This window comes from Dromaius novaehollandiae, chromosome 27 (assembly GCF_036370855.1).
Source record: "Dromaius novaehollandiae isolate bDroNov1 chromosome 27, bDroNov1.hap1, whole genome shotgun sequence".
NCBI lineage: Eukaryota > Metazoa > Chordata > Aves > Casuariiformes > Dromaiidae > Dromaius > Dromaius novaehollandiae.
In genome coordinates, this window is record NC_088124.1 from 3,441,096 (window position 1) to 3,453,235 (window position 12,140).

General features: G+C 47.6%; 1 protein-coding gene across 11 annotated transcripts in view; it reads right to left on the reverse strand.

The window, feature by feature from the left end:
• Positions 1-12,140, reverse strand: part of ANKS1A (ankyrin repeat and sterile alpha motif domain containing 1A) — a 106,880-nt gene that overhangs the window by 52,243 nt on the left and 42,497 nt on the right. For all 11 annotated transcript variants that reach the window (XM_026111960.2, XM_026111957.2, XM_064497984.1 and 8 more), the window contains 2 exons: positions 10,978-11,070; positions 6,641-6,758 (listed from right to left, as the gene is read on the reverse strand). In XM_026111960.2, the coding sequence (XP_025967745.2) occupies positions 6,641-6,758; positions 10,978-11,070 (211 nt within the window). The remainder of the gene's footprint in view (positions 1-6,640; positions 6,759-10,977; positions 11,071-12,140) is intronic.

Genomic DNA, 12,140 nt, shown 5'->3' on the forward strand with positions numbered 1-12,140 from the left:
CCAGTATTGTTCCGAGTGCTCAACTTGTACCCAAAGTCATGGCATTTATGAAATTCCAAACACTGGCCTGATTTATGCAATCTGGCAGCTCTCCTTGTTGTTTTATTCCTGTTAACACTAACTATCAGGCCTTGCTATATAAGGCTAAGAGAAGTGCTAACTATATCCTGCAGAGAGAGCAAGTGAGGTAGGAGCAGCGCAGACAGAGGCTCCTGGAACATTTGATACATTTCCATAAAGGCCAAAGTGTTATTTAGAGCAGCGCTCCCTGCTTTTGGCACCAGCCGCGGGGTGGGAAAACTTCTGGCCTGCAATAAACCTGCAAGTTCCAAAATCCTCTCCCCCCTCAAAAAAACACAGCTTTCCTCCCTAGCGGTTTCAGAGTTTAACCTCTCCTCCTTCCTCAGGGGAGAGGAATAAACAGTTTATGCAATAAAAATCCCGATCAAACAGCCTCTCTCCTAGAAGCTCGGCGCTGAGCGCAGAACGGTCTGCTCTACCAACGCAGCAAGCTGCATCGCATGCAGCACTGACTGTCCCAGAAACGTGACACTGCTACACCGCGACTACTGCGCTCACATCTTTAATATCAGGTACCAGGGCCCGGGATAAATCATGAATAATTGACTGATCCCAATTGCCAAGCATGTGCACAGACAGATGCATACTCACCCTGGGCACGTTACGTGCACGCTTTCTACTTGCTAAAGTAAAACTCCAAAAAGCTGAGAAACACAACTTTTGTCCGTCAAGGATTCATATATCTGCCTGTAATTGCTTATAAATTTTAACCACTTCATTTAGCGCTGGAGAAACACTCTTCAGCTGGAGAAAAAACGCACACGCTGCAAAGGAGCAATAAAGCAAAGCACCCCGATAACATGGCCCAGAAAAGCAAGGAAGATATTCAGATATGAAGAGGAAACTGCTGGGTTTTTGGGACAGCAGCTTGCAAGAGCTCAGACAAAGGCATCTTCATTTCAGTGAGGGAAAATACACTAATGAATTTTAGTTATCTTTAACTAAAAGCAGCTTATTGGCAACAGAAGCGAGATGAACTCATTCGTCCCAGGCATCCTTTCTCGCATGAGGTTTCACCAGGTCATTCTCCAACACCAGCACGCATGTAAACACATTTTTTGCAGCACGTCCTCACACCAGAAACGCGGCAGGACAGCGCTCCGAATTAGTCATTTATTTTTGCGAGCCAGTTCAGATGCTCAGGTCTCATGTGCCCCGCGTTGCCGTGGGCGTAAGCTGGTCCGTGCAGACATTCGTTTACTCCACAGAAACGCAGGAGCAGCTTGCTCAGCCGGCAGCCTGGCCGGAACGGAGGTTAACGGAGGGCAGCGCGCCGACGGCTTCGCGGTGGTATCAACTGATCCGAGATCTTATTTCATTCTGTAGCTTATGGGTTAAGGGATTCCAGGACAGTGAGGTAGCTGTTTTTTTTCCCATCTTGTAGGAGCACGTGTACCAGTAGTTCTGTAATTAAAGCTGCGGGCAGGGGGGCCCAGTCTCCACGGGCAGAAGGTGCAACTCGGAAAGCTCACCTGCATCGCTTCTAACACCGCCCGGGGAGCACCACCAGCAGCACCTCATCGTTCGATCTCAGGACCAGACTACGTTCAGCTCCTTTGCACAAAGATCTGAAGGTGTAACACGGGGGAGAAACCTTAGAGAAGCTCAGACGCTGCATTCGCAGGACAGATGAGTACTAATGAGATGCCGCAGGGCCAGGAAGAGGGACACCACATTGACGGGACAGTTACATTAAACTGAAGGGGGACAGCTTTGGAGACTTCAAGAGCCCTCCTTCTCAACCGCTTTCTTTCCTTAAAGAGCATTTCTTCTGTGCCCCAGATTAACATTTAATGACATTTCTGCTGAAGACAGAAAGGCGGCTGGTAAAAGTTTACGCCGCGCGCTGGAACGCTTGGGCCCAGACAGAACAAAGTGCTCCAAATCCAGCTCCCCAGACTTACAAAAGGGCTCCTGTTGCGCAGAAATCAGTCACCCATTCATCCTCCCGAGCCAATGGAGAAAGACTGGGAAGCACGAGGGAGAAGGAACAGCTGGAGCAAGAGTAACAACAGTCGCACAGAAGATGTGAGCATGAGATGTGAGCACCATCCTGGAGACGTTTCAGAGCACGTAACGCAGGCTGTCCTGAAAACTGCAGACAGGAGAACGCATGTAGGAGCAAAGAGCAACCTTGCTCCTTTACCATCAAGGCACACAGGGCAGGAATGCAGAGGGTTTGGGTGCTTGTTATCTCTCTGCCTGTGAGAGCATCCTCTGGTTACACCTCTTCATCCAGAAAATGAGGCATCCTTAACATACATCCTTCTGTAGGGACTTCTGCTCAATTTCTGTAGCTACTGCTACACCCAAGCACAGGTATCTGACTGTGCTTAACTTTTAAGCCAACTCCTGCTGCAGGTTTTGTCTACAGGAGGGGCTGCTTTCAACGTGTAATGGGATGAGGAGCACGTTTCCAGGTGCAGACTGTCTGCTTTCCAGGGCAGATTCAATTCAGAGCTCCCCAGCCAGCAGTTTGACAATTCCAGATACAAAGCACTTCCTCAAAATTTAACGCTAAGCCTCAATTATGCTGCCTTGGGCAAGTTTGTCTCCCTATATATCACCAGTAGGATTTCGTTTCATGCCCCTGGATTATGAGAATCAAGCTGTTATTGCAGCTGCTTTCTGCTGAAGTTCCCCAACCTTAGAACTAGTGAGGGCATATGTTGGCCTCAATCTTTACCCATAAAAGGCTTCCCATGCTACATGATGCCAAATTTTGTGAGAAGATGAGCATGCATATCTCTGTCCAGTGGCATAAAAGGCCAGAAAAGAGAGGGAGACTAGCCTGCAGAGTGTTACTTGAGAGGTGCAAAAATAACCTTCAACTGCAGTAAAACAGAAGCACAAAGGCTCATCTACAGTGAGGTCCTGGGTGCCAAATTCAGAAATTTGCAGTGTGCACATGTTTTAGTCTCATCGCCTCATTCACTTCAGACAGAGTTTATCCATCAAAAGCTACCTGAACTTGTGATCGTTTGTACTCCCTCCCCTATTCCCCCTTTAAGAAAGGGGGATAAAGCACTGTCCTATTGCGAAGAGATATCACCACTACTGTTACTCTGCACAGAAGCTTCTCAATGCATCATGAGAACACAGCTGCAGGCTTGGATTAAAAGGGCCTGTTCTCCAGCCATGGCAAAACCCAAGAGGAGGGATGTAGGCTGTGGTTCTACATTATTATTCCTCTGATGGCAAATCAAGAGGTTTCTAACCACTGCGCCCTTTGGTTGCACCCGTGTCTCCCCAGATTGCCTCTAGTGATATCCATCCCGTGTTTCCATGGCCATACTCTGGCTCCATGAAGACATCTGTTTTCCTAATCTCTCTACAGCATGTGTTGTGTTTTATTATTGGGTCATCTCAGAGGTCTGGTTTAGAGCACAGTCCTACAACTGGCTGAATCAGGACAACCACAGAGGAAAACTCTAGCAGGAGGAAGGGCAAGGTAGGAACTTCAGATCGGACTTACTATCAAAGCAGCACGACAGAACCACAACAAATGTTAGTTTTTAATATGCATCAGAAGGAACCAAGTCAGTCCTACCTGAGGCTGGTTACTGCTGACAGCATTTGTGGATGACTCTCCTGAGGAGTAAGACAGACATCACAACTCAGAAGTATTTTCCCCATTCATCCTCCATCCGGTCTTTCTCTAAATGCAGCGGGAGTTGCACAGTTTCCTCCCAACCAGTCCGCACACAGTTTACCACTCTTGGCCTGTTTACAAGTCGTATTACAAGGTCTGAAAGCCCTGACTTCACGCTCGAGATCGCACGTAGTTTCCTTACCAAAGGAGATGGAAAAGAATTTGGCTCAAGCCACATCTGATACTCTGCCCAAAAACATTAGGCCAACTTTTCCTAGTGCTACAGCATGTGACAGCAAACTGCTGCAACATACACAAAAGGCAACCAAAGCCAGGCAGATAATACCACATTCATCAGTCACTGGAAACAAGACAACTTGCAGCAAGACAAACAAAGGCAGCTATCACATATGAAAGGCACCATTAAAAACAGCGTGCCTGAAACTCTGCCTTTCAGCTGCCCTGCTACACCCTTCTCGGAAGCCCACAGGAATCGGTCTGTCCCTCTTCACCAAAGGCTCCTCCAGAACTCAAACATCATCTCGAATCCAAGCCTCTTGGTCTGAGGGCAAAGGAGCAATTCAAAACCATGCCACAGCCTGCTCCCATGTCTGGGATTAGACCGCTGCCTTCGACGCACCAGGACTCTTCTGATCCAGAGGTAGAAACTTTCTCCAACACCCCAGTTAAGTCTTAAGTCCCTGACGGAGCCCAAACTTGTTTAACCTTTGACAAAATGACTGCACTATTCCCCAAACATGTCTTCCCCCTCCTTCATCAACATATACTCGCATTTCACATTAAGGTACTTCTGCTTCCCCATGCCCTTCTGGCATCTGACTCCAGCTACTGCCAAGCCTGAAACATTTGCTTTTGTTTCTAGCAGAGCAAGGCAGATTTCAAAGCTCACCCACACTTCCAAAGCAAGTGAGAAACATCTTGTGGAAAGGCAGAGAAGTAACCTGTGATACTGCAAGGGAAAGCAAAAAACTCCAGTGCTAAACAGTTTCCTCATTTCCTACTGAGGTCAAGAAACCTGAAGTCTAAACAGGAGCAGAAACAGGTGGAAGATGGACATGGGGCCCTGCGAAAGCTCTGTTCCTGCAGGATGCAGAGAGCTGTTCCCTGGGGACACAGCCACACTTGCAGTCTGGCCACGGGATGCACCCTCCTGATTTTGAGCTGCTTTGGAAAACAGCTGGTACCCTCTGGAGAAGAGGGACAAACAGAGGGTCACCGTCCTACCACGTTCCTTTCTCCAGTTCCACCACCACGCTAAGAGCAGTGGAAGATGATCCAACCAAGCTTAAAAAATGCAAGAGATGAAAAACACATTGGTGGACCTCTCTCCTTCCCCTAGGAGCACCTACACACCACCAACAGATCCAAGGCTCTTTCTTGCTGCATGAGTCATAAATGAACACGTATAGTCCTGGAGGATGAGAAAAGTCATCTGCATTCCTAGATTTCTCCCACCACAACACTAGCAAGGGATTGCTTCAGTTCCTTACAAACCCAGTAACACTTGCTGTGCACTGCAAACCCTGAAGTCACAGCTACTATCGTTCTTGCTGTAGTTTAGACAATATTCGTCTCTTGCTCCTTATTTGGCCAGAGATGCTTCCCTCGACTTCTCCGTGAGATGGGGCTTAGAGTGCCTGCAGTACCTGGGTCTTCTGGAGCCTGGGGAAGAGATGTGCACCCAGAACAAGCAGATCCAGTACTCTGTGATTCTATTTTATCCCAAACGTAATTACAATACATCTTTACTCATATTAAACAAGCCTGGGCACTGTAGCAAGAGAAAGGAGCAACACAGTCAGGAATTGCACTGAACAACCAGCAATCGCTGCAGGCCGAGAAGTTAGCCTGAAAGCTTTCGATTCAGTGGCTGTCACCCAAGGACTCCTCCTCGTTGAGACTGCAAAGCACCAACCTGAAAAGCATCGCAACTTTGCCTCAGGCAGCAAGTGGCTTTGGCAAAGGCTGGTGGGAAAACAATGACCTCTTGTGCCCTCCTATACTGGCTGGGAGTACAGCAGGACTCAAGGAACGAAAGCTAGCACGCTGCAAAAAAAGAGGAAAAAAGAGAAAAGGAAATCTGCAGGTCTTACAGGGGAGTCAAAGAGGCATCGCACTGAGTCCTCCTTATACCCTGTTCATCCTCAAGATGAAACAGTTTCCAGGTTTAGAGACCTACCTAAATCCTTCCAAATCCCTGCTCAGGACATTTGAATAAAGCAAGGGATGTTTTTTCCTCTGAACAAACCTTTTGTTGTCATTGAAGAAAAGCCAAAAAGCCCAGCGATAGCCAGACAGGAGAGACAAGGTGTTCCCAGATCCTCTGTAAAGCACAGAAGTCCCTCTGGGAGAAGAGCCGAGTTCAATAGTTAACCTGGCCATATAGCGAATTCCCTGTCAGCTCCAGAAAGGGGCTGGCTCTGTGCATGCTTATTTTCCTCCTTTGTTACTTTACATCTCAGATTAGCTTCAATACACAGCAGTGTGCTGATTTTGAGATTGGGATAGAAGGGCCAATCATCTGCGGATATAAACATGCATCGCCAGCAGGTCTTCACATTCAGCTGGGTTGAGAATACAGCTCGTTTAAATGCTTGCATTGGTTCATCTCGCCTGTTGTAACAACACCACACAGCCTTCCACCTCTCTCCGCATTTATTTTGACTGCGCACAAGATCTGTTGATTTTCTAAATTAATGTATTAGGTCCCTGCAATCTCTCGGTTGTAAGGATAGCAGTTTCTCTTCCTCTGTGTACACTCTGTACAGGCACATTTAGTCCTCCCCTTTTTATAAAGGGATGATTAGCAGGAAACAAAACAATTGCAATACAGACTCCAGCTGCCCCACCCAACACAGAGTTCAGTTGTTCCAGCTCCTCTTTGCCCTCTATATTTTTGTTAAACTTGTCTAAGCAAACCACTCTACTTTTAGGATGGTCACTTACCTTTTGTTTTTCTATCCACCGGAACTGGCTTTTTAGTTTCTGCTGTAAGCAACAGCTCATAAGGATGCTCCTCTTCCTCGGCTCCACTTCCCCTGCTCTTTCTTCGTGCAACAGAGGCCTAATGAAATACAGCATAATGTAGTGCTCCACAAAGCAATGCTATTTATCCCTGCAATAAAGCACAAGGCCTCTTTATGCCATGGTTTAGGCAAGGAATTGGCAGAGGCGACACCTTCACTGGACAGTGTGATCCAAAATGTAATACTCTTTTTTTCCAAAGCAAAGAAACAAAACAAACCCCTTGATATTCTAGTATTTCAGGTTGCCGACAGCTTCTAGCACTGACCAACTGATTCACTGCACAAGGTCTGCAGACAGCCTGGGGGGAAAAAAGAGCTGAGCGCGTTATTCCTGTTCATCCCAACTCAGACTTACTGTTGCTATTGGAATTTGCTTTGTCATTCACTATTTAGCTGCTGGACCTATTAGGACATGGCTGCAAAAACACCCCAGAATCCCTCCCACCTTCCCAGCAGTCAGATCCAGCATTTTTAACCTCAGGACGCATGGCATATTTAGAACTAAAGAGACCTCAGGCAACACAGCAAACCGAGTTTAACTTCAGGACGTACAGCAGTGACTGTGCTCATTTAAATCCAGAAATGCTTCAGATTAGAGCTTGTTTGGACCAGCAGCAGAACCTCCAGCGAGCTGCTCTGGAAAGCCACCATCCACGTGCACCAAGTGGTTTTGGCACAGGATCCAAATGAATCCTGCTGCAGATGACCCAAGCATTGTCTACCTGCGGCCAGGCAGTTGTCAGCGAAGATCGCAGGCCCCCGACATCCTCAGGGAGCCAGGCATACCGTCCTGGAGCTGTTGCTCCCCAGGGCCCACGGGGCTGCACCGGGCTCGCAGGCGAGCTGCCTTCCAGCACCATCTCCTGGCCAGACCCCGGCAAGCGGCACGGCCCCGTCCAGAAGCCCCGCGTGCCCACCACAACCCCGGCCACCGCCGTGGGGTCAAACCCAGGCCGGGGAGCGAGCAATCCTGCCCCTGCCAAGACAGGGAAGAGCAGGTCTGAACGCTGCAGACCCCAGGGAGGGCTTGCTTTCTGCACAGACTCCTGGAACTGCCACTGTCCAGACACTGGACTACATGCCACCAATTTCTTCCCCAAAGTGAAAGCATCAGAGCCGCTTCAAGGGCAGATCAGTACCTACCTAGCTGCGATCCAGCCAGGACCCCTAGAAGCCGTTTAAACCGTCTTGGAAGGACACAGAGGAGTCAGCAGCACAGACGTCCTACATCCGTGCACTGCTTCGGCATAAGCCCAGCTGGCTTTTAAATCAGCTTTGCAAGGGGAGGAAATGGGCCATGCCCAGCAAAGAAAGTATTTATTCTGCCTGCTTCGAGCATGAGCTGCCAAGCAGACCAGATCCTTCGCAGGTGAAGGAGCTCATAATGAGCAAATTAAGGAAAAACTTCTGACCAGATGGTGGCACAAAAACATCAGAGACTGTAACAGTGGGTAACAGACTCTTGCCAGAGTTCTTGGAAAAATACTGCACAGCAGCAGCCTGTCGTAGCAGTTGTAGCTTGGACCTCACGCCAGGCATTAGTATACTCCGAAGACTCCTGCAGATGACGATTATCATGCTGTCCTCTTTCAAATGCACTGAACACATTCAGAGACTGTAGCTCCCTAAATGCATGCAAACCTCAGCTTTTACTTTGTAAACATTTGTGCATGTATTCATAGGCTTGATTACACTTTCTTTTCCCCATCTCTCATCCTTCTAAAGCTTAATCAAAATTTCAGATTTGAATTCACTCAAAACGTCAAAATGAAGTCCGCTGTTTGCTGGAGAGCTATGCTCACTTTGCAGGTTCTGCAACCAGGTGCAATAAGAGCAAGTAAAATTTCTGATTCATCTTCCACTCGTTTATACATCTTGGTTTGCGTTCCACATCCCTGCACTAAGACCGAAGCCTAAAAATAAAGAGACTTACTAATGAGCGTGCTCTACAAAGCGTACTTAACCCACAACACTGGATGCTTCTTTGAAGGACGCTATTTTAAAAGGTAACGCATGCTGGTCCTCTCTCCTCCCCCCGCCAGAGCTGCAGACAAATCTGCTAGAATAATCATGGCGCCTTGTCTTTTGTTTGCACTTCCCTTCCAGAGATGAGTAGTAAACAAATGAAATTGAAGTTTAATTTGACAGCGCAGACTTATTCAGCTACAAACCCAGAAGGTTTCTGCTGATAGTGAAAGGCGGCACTCAAGGACCCTACAAACAATCAGCTCTTCTGCATTTTTTGTACTAACTTTCATCATGGAAAAACGTTAAAAGTTTCTTGTTTGTGCACATCTGCTTAGACTGATAGCTCTATCTTGGCAGCAGAATAAAAAGACTACTTTTAAAATTAGTTTGGCCCAACCCAGAACATTCGATGACTAACTGTCCTGGCCCTAACGTGAGCCCGGGTTTTGAGGAAGGCAGATCGGGATGCTGCTCTAGGACGGCTACAACATTCCCCAAACATATTCCTGCTTCTCTGTGCCTGCCCAGCCCAGCGGGAACATGTACTGCGGTGATACGTAATGGGCAAGTTTCAGCACTACAAAAAGAAAAAAAAATCCTTAGGGCTATCACATCAAAAAGCTCAATGGCTTCTCCCCTCCCGCATTTTTCTTAACATTTTGTCCTAAGTTTCTTATCGCCAGTCAGAGCTGATAAAGGAGCAAGATTCAAAGCTGTTATTTACATCCATGGGAAAGAAAATAATGCAGTTCAAGCCAGAACTAGGATTCTTCTTCCCATGTTTTTCCACCCTTCCTCCCTCCCCCATCTGACGCCAACTGAACCCGATCAGCCCAGGTACAGTCGGAGAAGCTGAGCACCACGGAAAGAGCATGCAGGGAAAAGCAATCAGTCAGACCCCACACCGCCTTATCGATACATCTGGAAGGTCAGCTCCAGGCAGCTACACACACCGCGTGTCATTTATGTCAATGAAATTGGTTGCAAATCAAGATGTCCCCAACCACTCATTCAGTGCATAAGTCTCTCTGCCAGCAAGTTTTCCTTTAACGGATCGTGTTTCCAAGGCCTTTAACAGCAGGACAACACAGCAGGTGTTTTATAATTAAATATGGCAGGATAAGGCAGCAGGAGCAGTCGATGCACGTTTCCCTCCCTCATGTTTATCTTCATAAACAGGTTCCACTTTCCTATTATGCGGTGACCCATTACCCAGCTCTCCTCCGCTGAGAGCCAGCTCTGTGACGGGTTACCAGAGGCTGGAAAAATCATTTTAACAGCAGGAAGAGACCAGTCCACAATTTCACATTTCAGCTTTTACTGTTTATGTTTTGATCGGAGTTCTACCCTTTACATAAAAGCCAGTTTTATTAAAGCAAACTCTGTTTCCTTATACCGTGTGTTTGCCATACTTCAGAAACCAGATCACGTTTGCACCTTGGAGGAACTTCAGTAAAGCAACACGTTCAGAGCAAAGCATCTGGTGAACTAAAGCCTGCTCTGACAGCTAGAGGCAGCAGACACCTCACTTGTTTTACAAGCATCTTACTCCAAAACATTAGACATTTGGAAAAGCAAGGAAAACCACAAGATTATTTTTTGCTTTGAAAATTTTACTGGGTGTCAGCAGAAGTCTCCAAGACACACGTGTGGTTTCGCCCCCGCCAGGATAAGGGCCTCTCAGAGAGCTCATACATTCACAGGCAGGTGAATAAACATGTGCAATAGGAAGCCTAGGAGCAGCGGTGCAGCATATGGGAGCTTCAGCTTCATCAAAAAGCAGTGCACACACACACTGACCTCTGCAAAAGGCATCTTTTACATATGTTGGGCCAGAATCTCAGCTGGAGTTAAGTGGCCGAGCCCTGCTCACCTCCGTGGAAACCACAGCCCCACGGATCTGTTCCACAACTGGAAGCCAAGAGGAAACATGAACTAACGGTCCCCCGGGCTACAGTCTCAAGTGGAAATGCATTTGGTGGGATCGTTACAAGTGGGCGGCAGCCCACGCTGGAACATGACTGCCTGATTCAGAAAATCTCTTCCTAAGGGAATTTCCAGCCTAGAATAGGAAAGTAAGGCTGAAGGTCAAAGCAGAGGTGCCCTGGAAGAATCACATAAAGGAAGTTCCCATGGCGAGTGACAGCAGCTGTGCCAAAGCAAAAGAATACTTCATATTCATAACTAGATTCGCAAGGGAGGTAATATCATATTCGGCTCCTCCCAGATTACTAAAACTCATCTTTAAACCATGCTCCTATCAACCATCCCGGATCAAGACCCACGTACCTCGCAGGAAGCGCCGTGGCCTATCTTCTTCTCCACGTGCTGCTCCTCCTCTTCGTCAGGGGGTGGCTTGGCAGGCGGGGGTGGACGTTCCCGCTGTGGATTAGACGACCACTGTCAATTGCTGTGTTTTAAAACGTCTCTTCTTCTGCTTCCACTGACACTATACCCACACTGCTGTAAATGCAGCGTGGTAAAGACCACCTCAAATTAATTTAGGTAAAATAGCAACTTAGTCTTAACAGCAACAGTTTAATAATAGCCGCTATCCTTCCTCCTCCTCCTCCTCCTCTCCAGGAGGATGCACAACAGGGCACACGGCCCTTCCTGCAGATTCGCGGTACGGCACAGTAACCATAATAACACAGACCACCCACCTCTACAGCGCAGCGGTAACACTGCACGAGGCCAGCTCAGACCCCCGTGGGCACCAGCTAAGTTTTCAGCAGAATAAAACCGCTCGGGTGGAAGGTGCCATTTATACAGCTTTATTGCCTCATTACTTCAGCTGGTTCAGTCAGACCTAGACTAGCAGTCTCTGTGGCACAGCGTTAGGCAGTAATGAACTCATGCAAATGGGTAGAGAGGGACTACTCATTGCTTGTGTCTTAATGAAATAGTAAGAGGAGTAAGTAATTCCAGAGGCACATTTTGTAGTGAAAAATGTTGGGGAGATCAAGAGACAGTGGTGCACTGCATTCCTCAAACATCCCAAGCCTGCCCATGGGCAGTTAGAGCTGTACTATCTTGCCTTAATGCAGATCCAAACACAGCTCTAAGCAATTTCTCACCCTACAATAGCTCCATCTAACGGCAAATGGAGAGAGAGCCTGGCTGAACCGCCTGTTCCAAACAGCTCAAGCAAATTTTGGGAGAAATTCCAGCAACCTCCTGGAGCAGCTCCCTCTTTTCTCCCTTTTCACTGCAGCTCAGTCTCTCACCTTCTGTTGCTTGCGGTAGAGATGAGCTTATTCCACATCAGACACTGTCAACACAGGACAGTACGTGGATGGATTTAAGTCAGCAAGATTTAGGTAGTGCCAGGATATTGCATTTGTACTGCATACCCAGAAGAGAGGTTTGGCTGAAACACCTGCGTTCTAAAGCTTGCGTGTCTCATTTCTATTATATTTGCCCATGTAGTACAGGAAAAAAGATGCACCTCA